The sequence below is a fragment of the Gallinula chloropus genome, assembly GCF_964237585.1.
Source record: "Gallinula chloropus genome assembly, chromosome: 2".
Taxonomy (NCBI): Eukaryota; Metazoa; Chordata; class Aves; order Gruiformes; family Rallidae; genus Gallinula; species Gallinula chloropus.
In genome coordinates this window covers 155,221,211-155,243,836 of record NC_140086.1, presented here as the reverse complement: position 1 = coordinate 155,243,836, position 22,626 = coordinate 155,221,211, and the positions used below count along the sequence as shown (strand labels likewise).

The following is a 22,626-nucleotide window of genomic DNA, read 5'->3' as shown; positions in this document are numbered from 1 at the left end:
TCTTTTTTTATACAGGCATTGTCCTTTATACTAAATAGGAAGCGTTTAAGGGTAAAGCAGGCTGTGAAGGCCTTGGAAATGAAGATTAGTCCATGCTAGATATTGTGAGCTTTTAGGTAGATAAAAATGGAGCCGTCTCCACCCTGCCAATAAATGCAACAGATAAAGAGGGGAAAGGGGGAGGGCATTTAAGTTTGGTTTTTTTTTTCCAAAGCCACCCTTAATCAGCAAAAACCAGCAGACAAAATTATCTGTGGTGGATGGGGGATTTGTGGGGTATGGGTTACATTTATTATCTGGTAGGTTATAAGCTTTATTATAATTTCCAGTGTTTGCCTGCTACATCCAGAAGAACAATATGAGCTGGATCTAGTGTGTGTCATTTATAAATCTGTGCATGTCATTTATATGGTAATGGGGGGGGGGGGTGTTCCCCTCATCCCCAGTGATTTCTGCAAAATTCTACATGCTGTTTCTCAGTGTATTTAGCTTACTCCAGCGTAAATTAAAATGCACATTCATGATCTTTGAACAAAGCGGGCAAGAATAATTAGTAATTCAATACTGTTCTGTACAACACAATTCTGAGTAATACTTATAATTTGCAGTTAATTAATAAGGGTTTTTTTCCCTTTAAAATTCTTAATTGCTTTTCTGTGATACTCATTTTTAATAAGGATTTTTCTCCCTACCAGTTTTAGATCCAGTTATGCAGACATTCTTTTTGCTGTTAATGCATGGCTCTGTCTGTGTGTTTATATGTACATTTCTCTACGTGTTTTGGCATTTTTTTCCCCAAATTTTTATGTGCTGGTTTGTAGATGAGGTTTTTGTCAGCAGAAATTAAAAAGTTGAAAATAATGGAATCTGTGTACAACTATGAGAAGTAAGATACAACAAGGAATAGGAAAAATGAATAAAACCAACAAATTGAAAAATAGTATCTAAATCTCTAGAATTCTATTGCCAGCATGAAAAGTTATCCTCCTCTGGTATTTAATTCACTCATTAGAAGGCTGTAATTGTAGTTAAAGCAGTTGTTAGAGACACAAACTTTGGACTGTCCAAGGAAATTAAAATGGTCATACATTTAAAAATTATAAACCCTGGTGAATACAGACATATGTGGGTAGTGCCACATGTCACAGTGCAACAAGCCTGGTGATGGGTCTAGAACACAAGTCTTATGAGGAGTGGCTGAGGGAACTTGGGACTTGAGAAGAGGAGACTCAGGGGAGACCTTATTGGTCTCTGCAACTGCCTGAAAGGAGGTTGTGGTGAGCTGGGGGTCAGCCTCTTCTTGCAGATAAGTAGTGATAGGACAAGAGACAATGGCTGCAGGTTGTGCCAAGGGAAGTTCAGGTTAGAAATGTCTTCTCAGAAGGACTGGTTGGGCATTGGAACGGGTTGCCCGGGGAGGTGGCGGAGTCACTGTCCCTTGGAGTGTTTAAGGAAAGGTTGGATGAGGTACTTAGGGACATGGTTTAGTTAGTAATATAGGTGGTAGTGGGATGGTTGGACTAGATGGTATTGGAGGTCTTTTCCAACCTTAATGATTCTGTGATTCTATGTCACAGACCAGACCTATGCTGGGCAAGGTGCTGAGTGCTCCATGCCTGACAAAGCCCAGCACCTCGTCTCTCATGAGCAAGATCTGGATGATGCCACCTTGCTCATGCTGCCAGTGCCCTTTCAGGGTTCTTGAGGACCTTCACACCCTTCATGCTCTGCACATGAGGAGGTAAACACTCACAACATCTTTCTTTCCATCCCCTTTCACATCACTGGAAGAGGAGGAGTTGCCTTAATTTGTTTGTCCTTGTCTGGGCACATGCTTATTGCCTTAATTGTTGTTGCAGAAATGTTCTGCACTGCAAACTGATGTATGCTTTGCCAGCATTTCCCTACTGGGCATTCTACATACAGCAAACTTTAGAGTTTATTTGCTGTCTCACTTATTTATTGGAGTTTCTGGACTGTGGATGCCAGTTGGAGTTACACAGACTTGCTGCTCCTGCCCTAGGTGCAGGTTACTGTGGGGCTTTCTCTCTTCTTGAGTGCAACTGGAGGTGTTGCCTGTACCCACAGCATCTGTAACTGGCTTCTAGGCATTAGAGGGGTTTAGCCTGAGGTCTGCAGCTCCTTGGAGAGAGATGGAGTGATTCCAAGTGGTCCAAGGAAGATGACTATGCAAACTTTTGTCACTAGGTTTAGAATTACTTCCCAGTAGTCCACAGCTCAAAAATATTAAAAAAAAAAAAAAAAAAAGAAAGAAGAGGATTTCATAGTAGTAGAGAAGAAAGAGAGTTCTGGGTCACAGCTGTGTTTGTCTTTTCTGTGTGCTTACCTGAGTCAATAGTGAAGGTCCTTCAAGACTTGCACCTGGGAAGAACAGAATTTCTGTTCAACATGCAAGTGCCACCACTCTGACTGTATGCCACTACCTGTATCACAGAATCACAGAACATTAGGGGTTGGAAGGGACCTCTGGAGATCACCTAGTCCACCCCCCCTGCCAGATCAGGATCACCTAGATCACACAGGAACGTATCCAGGCGAGTTCAGAATATCCCCAGAGAAGGAGACTCCACAACCATTCTAGGCAGCCTGTTCCAGGGCTCTGCCATCCTCACAGTAAAGAAGTTCCTTCTCCTGTTTGGGTGGAACTTTCCTTATTCACTTTGTGCCCATTGCCTCTTGTCCTGTCCCTGGGAACCACTGAAAAAAGACTGACCCCATCCTCCTGACACATCAAGGATCTGTAAGCATTAATTTATTTTTAATAATATATTTTTCAGTTATTTAATAGAAATATTTTTCTGAAATATCAGTATAAGATCGTTCAGATTCTGTTTTTATCCCACTCTCTTTTTTGTGATTCCTGGGTAACTCTATTGATCTCGGTGGTGCCTCTGACTATTCAGTACTGTAAAACCAGATTCATCCTCTGAGTCATTGCTGAGCTAAACCTCTCGGTCTGCCAGATTCTGAATCACTGTTCAGGTCGACACCTCTGGGAATATTGCCATAGTAGGGCAATATAAACTCTGAGTGGGTTTTTAATGGCTGTTCAGTGACTGTAGGGGTTTAAACCGGGTGAGAAATTTGGAGCTAAACTGAATTTTGTCAGTGTGCTACAGTTCTCATTTCAGAAAGCAGGGCCAAATTTTGCCATATTAACTGATGTTTATGAGGACTCTTGCTAGGTGACTGGCAGGTGCTGCTCAGAGTGAGTAAATCATGCAAGTGATTCACGTGCGAGACAGACGGCTTGCGCGAGTGCTGATGGAAGTCCACGGGGTTGAAGAATCAAGTTCTTTAATAGTCAGGCTGTTCAGTCTTCTTATCTCTCATATTTCTTTATGAAGCATTAAAAGGGATTGCTTTTGGGCACTTGTGTTCTTGAACTATTGCGATCGTCTAATGTATTTTTGATAGCCAAATTCAGAGGGTTTTGTGATCGCCAACGTTCATGATGCCTCTGTAGCAATTGAAATGGATCCCCTGTGTCAAGGTTGACTGTCCGTCTTCCTCCTATCATAAAGCCCACAGATTAGTTGGGAAGAACCTGTAACTTTTAATTTAAAGGAAAGGTGAAGTGGAAGCTACTTGAGCAGATTTGAATAGAGTAATATTCAACATATAATGAAAGCCTTGATTTGTCTCACTGCATTGCACAGATAAGCAAATTGTATTTCCAGCCATAGCAACCTGTTAAATGGCAGGGGAAAAGAAAAGAGAAAGGAGAAAAAAAAAGGCTTTGACAGTAAGGAGCTCTACTGCATCCAGTAAATTGGGCAACATGAATTCTGTCTTGTCTAGGTCCTTAGCAATTGAAAAGGTACGGTACGACCTTGCAATGAACATTTACCCACAGCAATGAGCTGCAGTGCAAATTACTGAGAAGACTTTTGCCAGGAAAAATGTCTACAGATTTAGTGCCTGTAGCTAACAGGCTTTCATGGAGAGCTGACAACAGGCTGTAGGGTTTATGTTGGTGCCAGGTGATGGAAAAATACATTCTTATTATGCATCAGGGACATAGAGCAGAATGCCACTGTGGACATGTTTGCTGGATGCATTTGCTGTTTGGAGTGGGAATTAGAAACAGGACTATCTGACAATATGATCTCTAAGTAATATTTCTACTTTCATAAGTCAGTCCCCGTTTTCATTATCACATCTGGACACCCTGACAGATCGCAGAGCTGCATGTGTTGATGAAATAAATGTCTGTGTGATGGTCTAGCCAGGATGGGCCAAGAGGTTTTTACCATGGATGCAACAGACTCACATCACAAAAGGAGGAAACCTGCTAATTGTTAGGAGCTGCTGTGAGCGTTAATCGTTGATGATTGTGAAAGCAAACAGCTAAGGCTTGCTAAGGATGGTGCACAAGGGAATAAAAGCCAGCAGCACAGAGAAGGGAAACTTCTGAAAAGCATAGGAGGAGGATGTGGAGGCAACTCACCATTGTTCTGCTGTGTTTGTCCAAAGAGGTGTATACCTTCCTTTGTGTTTTGTAGCACGTACTGCAAAGCAGGCTTCAGAATTCTGGTGTGCTCTCAGGATAGCACAGCAGTGTGCATGGCATATGGCGCCCTTGATGTGTGCCTGCCTGCCATGGTTGCTTTGGAGGGGATGCCAGATCTCTGGAGCAGCTGAAGCTGCTCAGTGCTGCTGGTGGAGACATGGGCTCCATGGAAAATCCAAGGGACAGCCCCTCTCTTGACTTTTTGCACCTCAAGTGGGACTTGTGGAACTGCGTGTGCTCAGTGTGCTTGGACATAATGATGGCTTGGAGGAGCCCCAGCCCCTCCTGACATTTCTGAATAGCTGAATTCTTCTCCTGTTTGTGTGAATCTGCCTGTACTTCTCAGATGACATCACACACTTGCATGCATCTATTTTGTTTGGTGGGTTTTAGTCCACAAATCCATTTGTATGAATGAAGTAGATTGTAAACATTCGTGATTTCTTGGTTATTACAGCCTGAGCCTGACCTCCTGTGTACGGTCTTATAGGAACTGCGGAAGTGTACCTGAGGACAGGATCAGGTAGTCAATACCACCAGCATTTTGAAGCCCCCAAGCACTCAGACAGCAAAGAAGATCTGGCAGCTACTTGTCAATAACCTTGTAAACAACACCCCAGTTCCCTGACTCATATAGTAACTACAGGATCTTTTACTGCTGGAAACAACAAATCAGAAGAATCAATGGACCAGGGGAAAAAAACACACAAACCCAAACGCACAAGTGTTAAACCAGCAGTTTTGATGTGGGCAAGATGAGTAGCCTCAGAAAATCTCTTTTGTCTGTCAGCAGCTTGATGCCATCCTAACACAATCTCAGCCCTGCTCCTTGGGGAGAGGTGTCTTAAAGAGTGTCCTCAGAGAAACAACGGTCCATACCCTGGCTCTGCTGCTAGTTGGGACTGTAGATTAGGAGCCTGGGTTGGAGCGGTCAGGATTTGGCCAGGTTTTGTCTTTGTGCCATTCCCTCAAGGGTCCTTGCCAGGTACCAGAGAGCATGTAAAGATGTCATGTGTTCTCCTGGAGTGTGGTAGCTTGTAGTGCTGTTACACAGAGCCACCTTCAGCTTGCAGAAGCAAAGGTGGACCATGGCCAATTTTACTTCAGATTTGGTGGGATTTGACTGTGTGCCAAGCTTGGGGTTGGCTCAGGCCATGCAGCAGTTTTTGAAAGATGCTGAGGTAAGAGACCTTCTTGACCACACAAAACACATAGACTGCCATGGGGTTGTCCTCAGTGCCCAGCATGCACCACTCTACTGAAACAAACTTCTCTTCAGGCCCTCAGCACCTGGGCCCAGGGAGGCAGAGGGCACTGGCCAAACCCTCACCCATTGGCTCAACACAATGTTCTGCAGGAGCAAAGGGCTGCAGAGCTGTGTTCTAGCAATTAAACCGTATGACTAAGGTGAAATTAATTACACTTGCAGCCCACACCTTCCCTGTGCTTGAGGACGTGCAAATCTCCTGGCTAGGCTCCTTTCCCTGAGATGAGGGGTTGCCACTTTCTCACAGCTGCTGAACACCCAGGAGCACCTTGCTCATGTCTGTTCAGCCCCACAGCTGCGTGATGCTGCTGCCATCGGGTGTGGAGCTTTTTGGATGAAGGATTTCATGATGTGTTCTCTAAAACACATTCTCTAAAGCATGTCCTCAAAAATGCCACAAAAGCAAGTAATATTTTATTCTTCATGAGCTTGTTTCCTGTCTGTGGTGGAGGAGGCTGTGTGTTTGGGAAGGGATTAAGGGTCACTGGGGTGAGCATCGCAGCTCAGGATTTCTTAAGGATCACTTGGATGTTGGCACAAAGTCCTTGAGTACAGTAGTTGTCTGCATGTAGGGACTGTGGGATGAGGCTGAGCCTCTAGTTTAGGCCCAGCCACAAATTTTATTTTTTGTTTTCCTACAAAACAACCTTGAAATGTTCAGTGGCCCAGCGAAATGACTCTTTTTTTTCCCTTCACCTGACTCAATTAGACAGCTGTGAAAGAGGATTAATTGCACTGAAATCAACAGTGCTGCAGGGTTATTGCTGACATCAGCATAAAGTAACGTCAATGCAGGAAAATGTAGATTGGATATAGTAATATAAATGCCATTTGCATGCACAGAACTACTTTTACACCTATTTTATACCTATTACAATGACTTAATGGGAGTCAGTGTGGATCTACACTCCAGCAACTCAGAGAAAAAATTTGCTTGCATATGTATGAAAGATGGCAGGGTGGTCTTCTAAAGCCATCCCTGAAACACATGTCAGTGAAGGCCAATACGAACAATGTGTTTTCCCTAGCTGGGTAGAAATAGTTGCTTTCAAACTACACAATAATAATCAATTTGGACGTGTGGTTGGTGGTTTGAGATGGTCTAGTAATTGATTTTAAAACAGATGGCAGCTGTCAAATAAGCATTTGTATTTATTTGATGTTTCTATGAGAACCCTTGGGGTTTTGCTATCTCAGAAGTCTTTGTTTTCTCCTTTCTTAGACCCCCTTTCTGTTCTCTGATCTCCCTTCTTCTTATGTTCTTTTGATTCTTCCTACTGACAAATTCTTTTGAGCTTTCTTTCCTAATGTAAGCCATGGCCTTTATGTTAGGCTTTAATTTCATTTTGTTTAAAATTCCTTTTTATTAACAGTTTTAATAAAGCAGCAAAATGTCTTCAGCACACCAAATACTTAATGATCTGAGCATCATCCACAATAACTCACACAAACAAGACCATTGATTATGCTTCCTGGAATTGCTGCACTTTACTACATCAGCAATAAATAACAGAGAAGGCAAATTTCTTCTGTCAGGGAAAATACTGTGTAATTTTTTGTGTAAGAAATTATTTTTTTTTTAATTTGTGGCTTTATTGACAGAAAACTAGATATGTTTGTGTGTGTGTCTATATCTACTGAGAGGGGAATCAAACTATTTTCTGTCTTTGTCTTCTGTGGGCACAACATTAATAATACAGTTTTGATTTCCTACTGAAGAAGAAAATGCAATGTCTGGATCAAGAAGAGAATTTTAATTGTATAAAACAAATTGATTTATTTAATAGGTAAGACTTTCTAAGTGCCTCTACCCATTATATGCTCATTTTGACCTCTTAAGATGCAGAGAGCCTCTACTTTCTAGATGCAGTTTAAAAAAACCCTTTTTTAAAGGTGTCTCCAAGGACACCTCCTCAGCTGTCATAAAGTTACTTTTTCCAAGTTAATGACACTGCAACTGTTAACTGCAGCTCATCCATATAACACAAATGGCTTTGCCAAGGGTGGACACACCATTCAGTTCTCCAGATCTCTTGTTTATCTGCAGTGAGGATCTGGGAGCAAGTCATTTTTTTCCTGGAGGAGAAAAGGCTAGTTTCTTTGCATTTATTGTAATATTTTTTTTTCTGGACCTTCTTATTAACAGTTAAAGATTGAAAAGCTCTTAGGACCAGTCTTGCACTGAGCTGCTTGCTCCTCTAGAAGGGCTTGATGTCCCGCTGCTGCTGGGGCTGTGTGGGTGTGAAAACCACTGCACTCACAAAGAGGGGTGGACACGTGGACACTTGACACAGGAACATCCAGAGGATGTCTGTGGAGCGATAGGATCCTGCCTTGCACAGAGCAGAAGCATGTGGGTGACCAAAGGTGGCTGATCAGGAGGGTGTCTCCAGCTCCATTGTATGTGGGAATTGGGGTATTGATGCTTGTAATATGTGTAGCCTTGGTCAAGAACTTATGCAGCTAACACAGCTATATACCTCTGGTGTTAGTGATGACAGAAAAACAAGTCTATTTTTCCCTTGACAATTATTTCTTTATTCCTTATTCTCAGTTTTTCATCCTGACATCATATCAATTTTTATTTTTTTTTTTTGGAAGTGATAGAAAAGGGCTGCAGCAGTACCTGTCAGAGGATTGGTCTGTTCAAGCACCTTTGTCTTCTTGTGCATGTCTCTGCTTCTGTAAACTCCCACTCGCAAGTAACAAGTTACTCATGATAACTTCAAAAATTGGAAACAGCCTCTAAGCTACCAGTGAATTTCCCAGTCAATCATTGGAAAAGGCTTCATTCTTTTTGCTAACAGCAAGCCAGAACTTCAGCAGAAAGTTCTGCCACCTTCAGCAGAAAGGTGTGATCCACAAATATGGCTCAGGATGGACAAAAGTTAGTTAGATTTTTAGAAATGTGTGAAGAAACCCTCATGGCTGTGGTGTTAACAAAGAGGAGCTCTGCAAGTCTAGAACACTGTGCAAGCCCAGAAAGTGGATTCATCATGGAAATGTCTGCAGACATAACACAATGGCAGAGTATGGTTCACAACATTAAACCATCCGTGGGGATTTCCAAGTGTGGTTCATACATCAGGTTTTACCCAGAATCTGCTGGTTGCCACTCAGGGTGCAGAAGATAAAGCCCTGATGCTTTTCCCTGCATTGACTCTATAAGGGAAGGAAGAAACCTGGAACCACTTAAGTGGGGCTTTTCAGTGCTTAGACAGAGGTGGACATTAAAAGTGTTTGATTTCTATGGCCAAACCTCTGCTAAAGGTGCTATCCAAGTACGAAAGGAACAGCAACATTCAGTTGTGAAGATTCTTACAGGACTGGTGTGGATATTGTCCATGGAGGAAGGGGCCAGATCACTTTTTAAAATCCCTTCCAGCCTTATTTTCTATGATTCCTTGAGAAGTTTGTTACCTAAAGACACAAGTCTCCCATTTCATTACTCTTTGAAGTACTACTGGCATTAGCTCAAAGTTTGAAACAAGCAGACATTTCCTTTCCTCTTATACACATCCTGAACCAGTTTTGGATCACACACCTAGTAGAAATGTCCATCCAATCTGATCCACTATGCAGTCTATCCAGGGATTACCCTTATGGTATCAAGGCCAAATGCTGCTTCCAAACCCAGATTCATCACATCTTGTTACTTAACAGCTGAGAACCACAGCAAGGGACTTCTTTCTGCTTCCTTACAGTGAGCAGGGAAGCATCTATAAGGAAATGTTCTTCTGAAAAACGTTCCTGCTGAGGGCAGTCTGATTCACTTTGGATGCTATTCAGGTCTTGATACCAAAGACTACCACCTACGTAATGCACTGAATGTACAACCTTTAATTCAGCTCAGGGAAGATTCGTCACGCCTCTGTTATTACCTCCAGTTTCTTTTCTCACCCAGTGACACTGAAGTCTCTAAAATGGATATGTACCCAGTTGTCACTGAATATGCTGTGACCTAGGGCTTCAAATCTGCCTCCTGAGGGTCTGTTGACTTACAAGACTCTTTGTTTCATGCAGCTGTGAAATGATCGTTCAGGTGAGTCATATTCAGCTAGATGAGGGATTAAAATACACATACTATAACTCTCCTTGAGCATAAAGTTTTCACTGCACTACCAGCCAGGGACATGTATCCCCACCAAAAATTAACTACTTATAAGCAGAATCATCCAGCTGTTTCAGAGCACTTTGATACTGAATGTAGTAACAGGGAATAACTGTTGACTTTCCTCAGACCCCGTGCTTGAACCCAGCCACTGAGTCTGAACAGGCAGCATCACAGTCCTTGTGAGTTGAGGAAGCTGCAGACTTCGTTCTCACAATTTTTAGGGTTTGCAGATCCCAGTGTGATGGCTGGCAAGCAAAGCTGACGAGAAAGAAGCACAGAGCCAACAGCAACTGACTACAAGGAATCTCTGCAGCTTGCTCACAGCATCCCTACATCGTGTAGCACCCAGCAGCTGCGAGCTTTGAGCTTTGAGGAAGAGAGCAAAAGTTTTGATCAATTATCACTTTATACTCTTAGCTAGGAGGTCATGAGGTGTGTGTGGAGGAGGACTTTGGGGTTTAAGGAGAACCTGGTTTCTTACATATGTGAAGTGGGCTCTGAACTGAGTTTTGAAAGACCGGGCAGCATTGAATGCAACTGTTTTTCTGAGCATGTGGTGAACGCAAGTGCAGAGAATAAAGTGTCCCCAAGAACAAATTGCATTTTATTTTGAGCTGAAACTTTCTGGTATTAACGCATTTTGTGCTTCCTAGGAATGTTCTCTGGTTTAGTAAAACTAACTGATCTCTGTCTAATAAGAACAAGGTCCTGGCTTTGTTTCAACGCAAAGGTTCACACAATTAAATGTCATTAACAGAGGACCACAAAACCTGCACTAAAACCTTTCTTGGCATGTGACCTTCAGCAGAACTGCTTCATTAAGGCTGAGATTCTGGAGAATATGTTTGCTGAATAAAGTCATTCCTAATTAATGTTAAAATGTCAAGGATTCATCTGCCATCCATTTTTACTCCTTTTGCTTTATGCTCTTAATTATCTCTTTAATAAGCAACCAATATAAAAGTCAAAAGCAGCATCTTTTAAATGTACGCACAGCAGGTGGGACAACACAGCAAAGTATATTTGCCAGACATGCACTTTTCCATGTAGTATTTGCAACTTCCTGGCCATTTTCTGAAACTTCACTTAGATGTTGCCATTAAGTATTGGTTAACTAATTTGTTATGGCATAATTATGGAGGTTGATTTTCCATTGGACCATTTCTGATGTTACCTGGAGTTTTATCTCAAGACAGATGTATGTGTGGATTAACAAAGGTGTTAATCTGCTCTACAATGAATATGACTGTTTACCTGTTCTCCAAGGGTCACTCATCAAGACTTTTTTAATATGAAATAAACCAGTCTTTAGTGAGGTTTTACTTTTCAGACTAGGGTGACATTCTGGTTGGATTGAGGGGTCATCACAGCTGGTGTACAAACACAGTGGGTCTGAACTCTGAAAATCCTCATTTGCTTTTGAAATGGCCAGTTCATGATAACAGCAGAAGCTGGAGCTGCTCAGACCTGTGCAACAGGACTTCAGTGGTGAAGGCTTTGAAACACTGCAGCATCTTTAGTTCTTATTCTCACATTAAAGGGATGAGACCCATCTTTCTGGTCATGGGTCTCTACAGCATACACAAGTCCTCCTGCTTATGGTTTAAATAGGAATGACTCATATGATATTAAGCCTCTTAATGAAAATGGATTACATTATTGCCTTTCGTATAATGAGAGGTTTAAAAAGCCAAGTTAGCGTCTTCCAAGTGTCGGTAACTGGAGGCACTTTGGACATAGAGAGGATTTTATAGCTTTTTTTGGATATCTGTGTGCTTTAGAAATCTTTGCAATGAAGGGCAGTAAGTAGTAAGAAAAGGCATTAGAAATTAGAAGTTCTTTGAATTTGTATTTGATGAGAGCTAGGGTCTGCCAGCCTACAAAATAATTTCTTGTAATGGCATTTTTTTTTCTCCTTACATGAACTCTGACAAGTTTATATTGGCATAGAATCACAGAACCATAAAATGCTTTGGGTTGGAAGGGACCTCAAAGATCATCTAGTTCCACCCCCTATTGAAAAGGTACTCAGAAGGGACACATCCTTCTGAGTACCTTTTCAATAGCAACTACATTATTCAAATCACCAAACAATCCATAATCCCAGAACTCAGTGATAAAAAGGATCAGTCTCTGACCCTGGCTACTCACTGAAAGTTGCTTTGCAAAAATGATTTAAAAAAATTAAATAGGGATAAAAGTCAAGACGGTGTCCAAGCCTCAGACTCCAAAGGCTGGTATCTTGTAAAGCGGCACAAAGTTCCAGCATTTCATAACCTACAGAAAATGGCTATTTTTGTTTATTCCCAACTGGCAACAGAGCTTAAGAAGATTTAAACTACAGCTGAAGCACTTGTATCTGAGTATAAGCACTGTTTGAATCCACTGATGTGTGTCTGGTATGAGTTTGTGAGCTCTTTATGGAGGAGTATGGAACCTCAGTTCTCCACCAGTCCCGAGGAGCTCGGTGGTGGTACGCTGGGCAGGCAGAGGAGCCCAAGCTCCACCAACATGGCATGTCTATAGGTTCGTGTACAGGACACATAGTAGGAGTAACAGGGCCCTTTATGCTGTCATGGATATGTGTGCTAATTTGAATAATTTGGTGTTTCTTGAGCAAGGTAATTATGCTTAATAACCTATATATTCAGAGTAATTGTGATCAATTGTGTTCATTTGTGCATATGGCATAGTTTAATGAGTAATTTTAATTGATATTCCTATGGCATCCTCCCTGTGCTGTGATTAGGCCAGGATTTTCATATCTATGCTGTTTCATTTATTGCTAACTAGTAATCTATGTCTAATAGCCTTTTTTTTTCCTGTTCTCATCTTTTTTCTTTTTCTCTCTCTCTCTTTTTTTTATTTTTTTTTGTAATTAGAGGAGATATTGAAGACTCACATTGCTCATTGGTGGTCTCCTGATGGCACCAGGTTAGCGTATGCAACAATTAACGCCTCCAGAGTACCCACTATGGAGATCCCAGTATACACCGGCAGCCTTTACCCTACTGTTAAAACATATCATTATCCAAAGGTAAGGGAAAATAAAGCAAACAGACTTGTTCTATCAAAAAAACCCCAAACCCAAGAATTATTCCAAGTAGGCTCAGACGGGACACTGCACATTAGTGCACACTCATATGCAATGAAAACAAGCAGCAGTCAGGGAAGATCAGCTGCTCCCTGGTGACTGTGGTCTTCATTACTCTCTAGTCGTGTTGGTAAAATTGCAGGTTTTGGATTCAAATATCACAGAATCACAGAACATCAGGAGTTAGAAGGGACCTCAAAAGATCACCTAGTCCAACCCCCCTGCCAGAGCAGGATCACACAGACTAAATCACACAGGAAGACATCCAGGCTGGGTTTGAATGTCTCCAGAGAAGGAGACTCCACAACCTCTCTAGGCAGCCTGTCCCAGGGCTCTGTCACCCCCACAGTGAAAAAGTTCCTCCTTATATTCACATAAAACTTCCTCTGCTCCAACTTGCACCCGTTGCCCCTTGTCCTGTCGCTGGCCATCACTGAGAAGAGCGTCCCAAAATATCAGTCTTTCTCAATATAATGGAAATAAAATGTAAAACTTCTTGCTATGCACCCACACAAAAGCAAGTCTAGGGGAGTCTAGAAGCTAGCATCACTACATTTAGAGACATTTCCTTTTACAGAGAAGGAAAACGTAGTGTTTGGGCTTCCTTAGACTACCCAGGATGACCTAATGTCAGAGGAGATGGCTTTGGAGATATGGCATGCCTGAGAATTATAAAGAACACGGTGAAAGACAGAAAAGACTCAAGAGCCAACCTCTCTGTGACCACAGAGACCCGTACAGCGCTCCCGCAGCAGGTGCTCAGCACCAGCACCACTCTCTGCTGGTATCGATGCGCTGCTGCTGTTACTGCTGTAATTTTCTGCTCTGAGACAGTGCAGAAGCACACTGTGCTGCAGTCATTTCTTCTGGGTGTCTCGCTTTATGCACTGCTTACTGAAGGAAGCGCTCATATGTGCATCCAGACTGAACTGTAATTTCACAGGAGAGACACTCACACGTGGGGGTTCTGTGGCACGAGGCAGTGATTCAGAAGGGGATATGCCCTTTCCTACAGTACAAGCCTCCACTTTGCTCTACCTACCACCATTCTGTTAGACAACCTTTGATCAAAAGATACATAAAATGCCAGTATTTCCAGTCACTAAGAGAAGTAGCTTTTATTTTTTTAACAAGCCAAGAGGTGTCTTAAGTAAAGTTACAACTCAGTTGTGCCTGCCAACCTCTCCACACTGCTCCCCACACTCCAGGTTGCCGTTTTCTTGTGAACAACTGCAGCAGCCCAGGCCATAACCCCATAAAATGGGAAAGCGTTTTTATAATCCACGGGGACGTAACAAATCAGAACTGCTCTCTGTTGTGTAACGTATGGGAATTTATTCTTATTTTAAAATCCAGGCTGGAATGGAAAATCCAACTATTTCTTTGCATGTGATTGGCCTGAATGGACCTACCCATGACCTGGAAATGACTCCCCCTGATGATCAGAGAATGAGGTAGGTGCTTTCTTGCTCTGGGATGCTGGATCTCTTTTCTGTCAGGGATTTTAATGAGTCCCTGACTTTTTTTTGATGATCAATTTAGAGTGCCTTTCTCTTATCAATGTGTTTAATTTAGTTAAAAAATTTTAAAACTACTTTTCTTCTTCTGTGCATGTTTATAGAACTTTATTATTTTTTTTACTTGAAATCATTGTGCCCCAGACTAACCTCAGCACAAAGTTATTTTTAGGCAACTTTACATAATCTCCCCAAACCCGTAACATGTTCATTTCACGTGTAATCACAGGGGGTATAAAGGGGATATTGCTTGCAGCTTGTATGAAAGACCACCAAACAGAAACAGGGCAGCTTTATAATGCAGCAAACACGAGCTCACTGCTCCATGACCCGAACACAGGAATGAATGCAGGCAGACATTCTGCAAATACATTGCCCAATCTTCATTTAAAATGAAAAGGAAAGCTCTTTTTGGTTTTTGGGGCAACTGTATTTTAGAAGTTGGCCTGCAATTCAGCTGACTGCTTAGACACCTGTTTCTAATTAAGCAAGTGCTTAAGTGTGCACTCAGTGAGAGTTTTAAAGTTTGGCTGGGACTTCAGCATGAGATCAAAGCTTGAGCTACATTTATAGACTGTAAGCAATTGAAAGGAAGAACAGTTGTTCGGGAGAGGAGCAGCTGTAGATGATGCGTGGCACACCTCCCTGCAACGCTGGAGGATTAGGAGCCCAATCCAGATTTCAGTAATTTTGATTTAAACCTGAAATAGATTCATGGCAGGCTGAGAGAACTCAAACTCTGCTTCTCCGCAGTGACCCCTCCAAATGTAACGCTGCACTGATGCTATCCTGCCCAGGCACATCACTTGTTCTTATAGGAGCATCCAACATGTAATTCCAGTGCCAATAAAGACAGGGCACAGCGTAGAGCTAATGAAACAGGGCAGCTTGGAGGATGGGGAGGGTGCTGGGATGCCCTTCATTGTGTATGGTAAATATATATAAGGCCTGTGGGTAGTCTGTGCAGTCATCTGATGAGAGGATACTAAACCAGTGGGATTATTTCTGGTGGGAGTTGACTTTCTTTGCTAATGTCAGCCTCGGAATGGGTTTTGATTGAATAAGGCACTCCAAATCCATTTATGCAACAAAAGCTATATGACCTATGACTGAACCAAATGGGCAGAACTATGCTTCCCTTCCAAAAAAACCCAGCCTCAGAGCCATATACAACAGGCAGCAATTTGGGATCACAGTACCCCCATCATCACAGGATCAGAACTGTGGCTCCTGGCCAGCAGCATTTTTCTGTGGCTAGCATAGTCTGTAAACAGAGAGACTCAGAGACATGTTAATTATGATAATAACTCCAGACCGCAAGATCCAAGTGTTGTTAATAATTTTGTCCTGTGTGGTTATGGGTGGCTGTAATTTATTTGGTTGCAATCAATATTGCAAAGTGATGCAAAATATATCATAATTAGTCTCTGTATATTTCATCAAAACCATGGCAATTTCCATCCCTAGGGCATGATATGAGTAGTGCTGCTAGAGCAATAGGGGTGCATTTTCATTATGCATATGTTTTCTGAAATGAGAGGATTAGTGTGATAACATTTCATTAAAATAGACAAGAGGGATGTACCGTACAGTTAGTTACAGAAGGGAGTTTCAGAGAAGCTGGGGGAAGCTGGTGATAGGGATCTTCAAGCAGAACGGGTCCTGTCTGAAGCATTTCAGTGTGCAGCTTCATGCAGCTGATGTATGGACAGACCAATGCTTCTATGTGTTCTTTTTATCTGGAGCAAAGTGGATTAGTATGATTAATAAAGCTGAGAATAAAGTGGAGATGGGTTATGGGTTTTTTTTCCTTTCAGAATTAAAGCAAATCAGAAATTTTCCTCAGAATTGGGATATTTTCCAGTAAAAAGGGAAAATAAAAAGGCATAAATCTGGTGATGGGAAAACATATCTGGGGCAAAATATGCAATTTTGCTAAATGTTTCCTTTTAGAAATATTTCATTCTGAGCATTATTTCCTAATTTTCTCCGATTCTGTGGCAGTGAAGAACAAAGTGGAGGGAATGGGTAGAAATTGCGGAGGGGCAGGGGGTATCATCACACTTCATGCCTGACAGGCATTTTTTATTCTGGTGCAAACCTTTGGAACCCAGGAGTTATGCCAGCAGGTGGTCAGGATTGGACCATGATACAACTTATTTGCACATATTTGTATCCCAGGTGGCAAATTAGAGAAGTGAGAGCACAGAAATCATCACTGGTCCTTGCACAGGTCATGAACAAATAAATAATGGAGAAATTCATACAGATCGAGTCAGCATGAGAGGCAGGAGTTGGCTGGGCTGCTGCCTGTCACTTGGCCACGTAATACATCAGTGCCAGTTCTTTGTGGTGTTTAGTGCTTTATTGCTGCTGTCATACTTTATTCTTAATGTAGATTCTTGAATGGGATGGGAAAATACATTGCAAAACTCAGGCAAGCTGTTCCTTTCTTGTGGGCTGATGTAAACTGCTCTGATATGGATGTCTCCAAACTGGTCAGGTACCCGCTGGTCTAGATTTTGCTCTGTGGGAAAAAATAGAATCTCAAATCTACTCCTTACAAAACCAGGGGCAGGTCAGGCAAAGAGGGCTTGGGAAACACACTGGCTCCCCATTTCTCTCCACTGGATGCTTGTCATGGTTTCTCCCCGGCCAGTGACTGAGCCCCACACAGCCACTCGCTCACTCACACCCCCAGGAGTATGGGGGAGGAGAACCAGAAGAGCAGAAGTGAGAAAACTCCTGCATTGAGATAAAAACAGTTTGATAGGAAAAAAAAAAAAAAAAAAACAAACAAAAAAAAGGAAGATCATAATAACAACAACAATAATAATGGTATCTACAAAACAAGTGATGAGTAGCACAATTTCTCACCACCCAAAGTCAATGCCAGACAAGATTCCCAGCCCATACCCCAGTTAAATATGAACCATGACGTCACATGGTATGGAATATCCCTGCAGCCAGTTTGGTCACCTGTCCTGGCTGTACCCCCTTTCAGCTTATTGAATGCCCCTCACCTTCTCATTAGCAGGGCAGTGTGAGGAGCTGAAAAGTCCTTGGCTGCTTGGCCACTACTTAAAAGCATCAGTGTGTTACCAACATTGTTCTCGCCCTAAATCCAAACACAGCACCATGCTGGTTGCTAGAAAGTAAGTTAATTCTATCCCTGCAGAAGCCAGGACACTGATCACTCGGTGCAGCTGCTGGAGCTGCAGATGTTTAAAACTAAGATGAATCACACCTTATTGTCTCATTTTCCTCTGCAAAATGGGAAACATGAAACTTGGTTGTCCTACAAAAGAGATGTGAAGGAAATTAAAGACTCCACACTACTTTGAGACTAGAATATGATCTATACAAGTATCCATAGTTGTCTGCTGGCTGGAGTATCCATGGGCTTGATGGCTAGGACAGGTTTCGAAAAGAAATTGAGACTTCATGCCCACCTCTGGGGTGGGCAGGAAAGATGGTATTTGACCTAAAATAATAATAAAAGGTTTCTGAGAAAAAAAATGTGGCTCCCATGTTCAAACAGTGAGTGGGATGTAAAAATTGAATATATGCCCCTCAAACTTTAAATTGGATTTATAGAAAAAATGCTCCAAGCCACAGTATGTACTAAATTCACATTCCTTTTCTGGGGAGACTGAAGCTGCTCAGTTAATTTTAAAGAGAAACAAGAGATGGTTGCACAGCTTAATTTTGCTTTGTTGGGTTTTTTTTTCCTCCTCTTAGGGCCTATGCTGTTGCTTATAAAAAGTAGAATTACAATTTTATTCCAGAATCGCATTTTCAGGCTGCTGTTGACTCACCTGGAAATATCCTTCCAGTGCAGTGAATGCAGTCATTGCGGCCTTATTATTTTTTCCCAGCCAAATTCAAGCACTAAATAATACTGAAAACTACAAAATCAATTCTCAACTTGTTACTTTGCTGGACAAACAGGTCTTTGTCGCTTCTGCCCTTTCTCTTCAGTATCTGCAGGAGCACTCGCCAGAACACAAAGTACTCTCCAGTGACACAGCACATTAATTCCAATGAGAGCAACAATCCCTTATACATATTTTATAGCAAACAAATGAACTAATAAATTTTTTATAGACTGTATGCTGTGAAAAGTCATATTATAATTTAAGGATGTCTTTGGCCCGTGTAGCCCAGGAGTATATTATAACATCGCCAGCTTTGTCAGCTCAGCCAGAGTTTTACCCTGCAGATAAAGTGATGAAGCCCTGAATTGCTGCAGAGAGGGGCATTGGTGAGTACCACCACAGTCTGGCTCTGAGAAGGTGACCATCAGTGTATTTAGTTGTGAACCTCTCTTCTCCAGCCCAGACCAGCCTAAATGTTTCCATTGCTTACTGCTGCAGAGGACTTTTCCTAAAGATACTGGGTACAGGACTGTGCGGCTCGCACTAGTGATTTATTCCAAGTATTATCACAACCTGAATATGTCCAGCAATAGAGGATGGTCCAGGGAATGTGGGTGGAAGTTTTGCCGATGCAAGCTGTCACATCTCTGCAGACATCTTTATGGCAACCAGCTGCATCTGCTTTACAGAAGCCCCGTGTGTCTCTAAACTATATCCCTCTTGCTATTTTCCTTTTACTGCAACACTCAGGGATATTTTGGTGTGTAGTAGGCATATTTAGAGGCCATTAGCTCTTCATAAGCATGAAGAATCCAACGAGTGGCAGTGACGGGTCTGAGTCAGCCAGTTATTGTGCTTAGAATGGAAATTGTTTGCAATTCCTTTTCCACCTGTGCATAAATTTGTAGCTCGAGGCATTTCAGTCCTTCTTGGGAGACAGAATAGCTCGAAAGATTCTTTATCTCTGTGTTCGTCTCTTCTTTGAAAATTACTTTCAGAAGTGGCAGATAAAACACCTGCAACAGCCCTAAAAATGTCATTTTTAGGGGTTGAGATCCATACATAAGGCAGCCTGGAGACATCGAGAAGCAGCGTTCTTAATAACCAGAGATCTCTTCTGGACCGTTTGCCTGCAGCAGCCTCTGACTGCTCTGCCATGTGGCAATTCATTAGGATGTCAGCATCGTGATTTGTTTTATGTGCGTCTGCCTTTGCAGGGACTACTACATAACCATGGTGAAATGGGCAACCAGCACCAAGGTGGCTGTAAACTGGCTGAACAGGGCCCAGAACGTGTCCATCCTGACGCTGTGTGATGCCACCACGGGAGTCTGTACAAAGGTAGGAGAGATGAGCCAAAGGGCTGCTTACCACTGGTTTCTGAATCCCAAGCAAGGAGTGTTTCAGTTACTTCACCTGGTGATAATTCAGCTGGCACACATTGATTTGGGCAGACACAAACTATAGACAGTGTTTGCAGTATTTACTTTCTTTTTTCCCACCTCTGGAAAGCCAGGAGCACAGTGTATGTCTGTGTGTGTCTGTGTGTGTAAGAGAGGGGTCACTTGTCTTGAAATCAGGCACACACATCAGCATTTTAGTTGCAATGGCTTTATATATATTTAATGGCATTAAAAATGGCTTATGCTCATCTACATCCATTTTAATTGTAGTTAATTAATCCCTTCTGTTGCCACACTAATGTGGATGGTGTATCGATACAACCTGTGTAACTATTAGCAGATACTGTACTTTAAACTGGCTTGAGTGTTTCTGCAGTAGGAAATTGTTCTGATACATCCATCTCTTGGAAAAAAAAAGCTGTAGTCCTGTGCATAGAGCACAGTTCAGAGTCTTTTTGTAACAACTTTCATTTCACCCTTTATTTATTTCTTAGCAAGCTTTATTTCTTTGGGGGATGACGTATCTTGTGGATTTATGGGCTTTGTCTGTCTGACTAAAATGGTTTCTTGAATGGGCACAAGCTTATTCTTCAGGGAGGAAGGACAAGGAGCGCAGCCACTGGATTGCGCTCCAGAAGCCCATAGTTACACAGTTTCTTGGTATTTCTGAACAACTTTTCAGATTCTATCCAACTGCTTCCTATGTTTATGAGCAAAATATAATATATGCAAAATGCGGTATTAATTATCTTCTTCTGTTTTAGAAACATGAAGATGAAAGTGAAGGCTGGCTGCACAGACAGGTAATAGTGGGTTTGTCTTTGTGGTCAAGTTTTCTCGTAGCCTGGGATTTACTCGGATTTAAAAAAAAAACCCTGATGCTGGACACAGTTCCCCCACTAACAGCACCTGTGTAAGACTCATCAACCTCAGAAATAGTTCTTCTTAATCTGCTTTGACACAGATGATTTTAAGGAGCATGCTGATTGTTTTCTGGTCTTCTAGACTGGAAAGAAGTCCAGTGTTGAAAACAGAAGACCAAAGGTCACTTTATTAAGGGGTCCTATGTCCATTCAGAGCCAAAATCATGCAGATAGGACTTATGCTAAATTTGACAGGTTTCTCCTGTGTTGCTCTGCAGCTCTTTGCAGGTGTAAGAAAGGTGAAAAATTAAATTAAATTGTTGATGGGGCAGTTAAAACCACAACAGCTTATCTGGAGGAGGAGGAGGAGAAACTGCCTGGTGGAGTTTAATATCCTCTTTTATGAGAGAGTAGACATAAGTTACATATAACTTGTGCATAATACTATTACTTTGTATGGCTACGTGTTCTCGTCCTCCAAATGAAATAAAACAAAGATGAAAATAAATGCTGAAAATAAAGATATGGAAAATAGGATAGAAATCTTAAACCTTCAAGTTTTGATTTATGTGATTTTTCTATTATTTTCTCTTTTTTTTTTTTTTAAACTGTAGAAAATGATCTGCCAGTGTCTAATGGGCCTGCTCTAGGGAAATAATAGTTTGTTTTACTCCATCTCCAGTCATCATATATTCAGTTTGAGGTTAGAGAAGGATGTTCATTACAGCCAAATGAGTCAGACATCTCAGTACTGAACTAAAATAACATTTTCTGTGGACTTCTGAGACACTTGGTAGTAATCTTCAAAAGCTTTTGTAAGAGTCTGAAGAATTATAGAGCCCTTTAGCCTGTATTCCTGACAACAAAATTACTTAAAATTCTTGTTTTGACAGGATCACTGGGATAATTGTATTTTCTGTATTTAACTTTTACTCTATGACACATTAATCTAGATAACTGGAGAGTTATTTTTATGGCACGTGTCTCTGACTGGGAGAATGATGTAGAAATGCTACTGTGAGTCCCCTAACCTTTTTAAGGAGGAGATGAGTTGCACATTAGGCAGCTCCTGAAGGATATCAGGAGTTTGACTTGGCTCAGGATGAAGGTTTCTTGGTTGAGATATTTTAATATGGGTATATGCATATGAGCCAAGAGCCAAATCACCTCTATAGACAGCCAGTATGGTACACAGAGTGGACACGTGGACAATGGATGTTAAGCATGATTAAGCCCACCCTGAAGAAGACAACATCCACTGCCTGGTTTGCTGACCTGTTCTGTTGACCAGAACTCCTTTCAAGAGGTACCTCAGTTTTAAGTCAGTCGGACTGAGGAATCTAACTGCTTGGCTCATTCTTTAAACTACTGCTTCAAAGTACTCCACAAACCTATTCTGAAAAGCATAAAAGAGCTTTATCTTTTTCTTGAGAGATTAAGAACATCTGGTCTTCCTGGAGTGGTGGCAAACTTCACAGTAAGCTGGGAGCAGGAGATGAGGAGAGAAAAACCTGAGTATGAGAAAATACTCAATGGCGACATGAGGGAGTCTCTGAGGATAATAGGGTTGACTTTTTTTCAGCTGTTTGAAGTACTGGGAGTTCTGAGATGGGGCATATAACCCATGAATTTCAATTTTGTTCGTGCTGTAGTAGTTTGGTAACTCAGTGAGATTTAACAGTCTGTGTATGAAAGGTCTTAGTAAATGATCTTGTGTTCCCTTGATAAATACTATTCAGGTCTAAAAACTTTGTGGAGAGGCTCTCTATAACACAGGCAACATTTATTCATTAATGAATTGCTCGAAATACAATGAGAAATAGACAGTATTTACACAGGTTCTGCTAGAAAATACCTGTCACTCCTTGTCAAGGGATATGACCAGACTTTTCAAACCTTTTTTGCAAATAAGAACAGGCACATGTCCAGCAAAGCTGCTCAGGGATGTTGGAAATT

At 41.7% G+C, this 22,626-nt stretch overlaps 1 protein-coding gene across 5 annotated transcripts in view; it reads left to right on the top strand.

The window, feature by feature from the left end:
• DPP6 (dipeptidyl peptidase like 6) overlaps positions 1 to 22,626 on the top strand; it is a gene marked incomplete at both ends in the record, with an annotated part of 573,668 nt that overhangs the window by 504,011 nt on the left and 47,031 nt on the right. For all 5 annotated transcript variants that reach the window (XM_084280504.1, XM_084280506.1, XM_084280503.1 and 2 more), the window contains 4 exons: positions 12,798 to 12,952; positions 14,366 to 14,463; positions 19,622 to 19,745; positions 20,572 to 20,610. In XM_084280504.1, the coding sequence (XP_084136630.1) occupies positions 12,798 to 12,952; positions 14,366 to 14,463; positions 19,622 to 19,745; positions 20,572 to 20,610 (416 nt within the window). The remainder of the gene's footprint in view (positions 1 to 12,797; positions 12,953 to 14,365; positions 14,464 to 19,621; positions 19,746 to 20,571; positions 20,611 to 22,626) is intronic.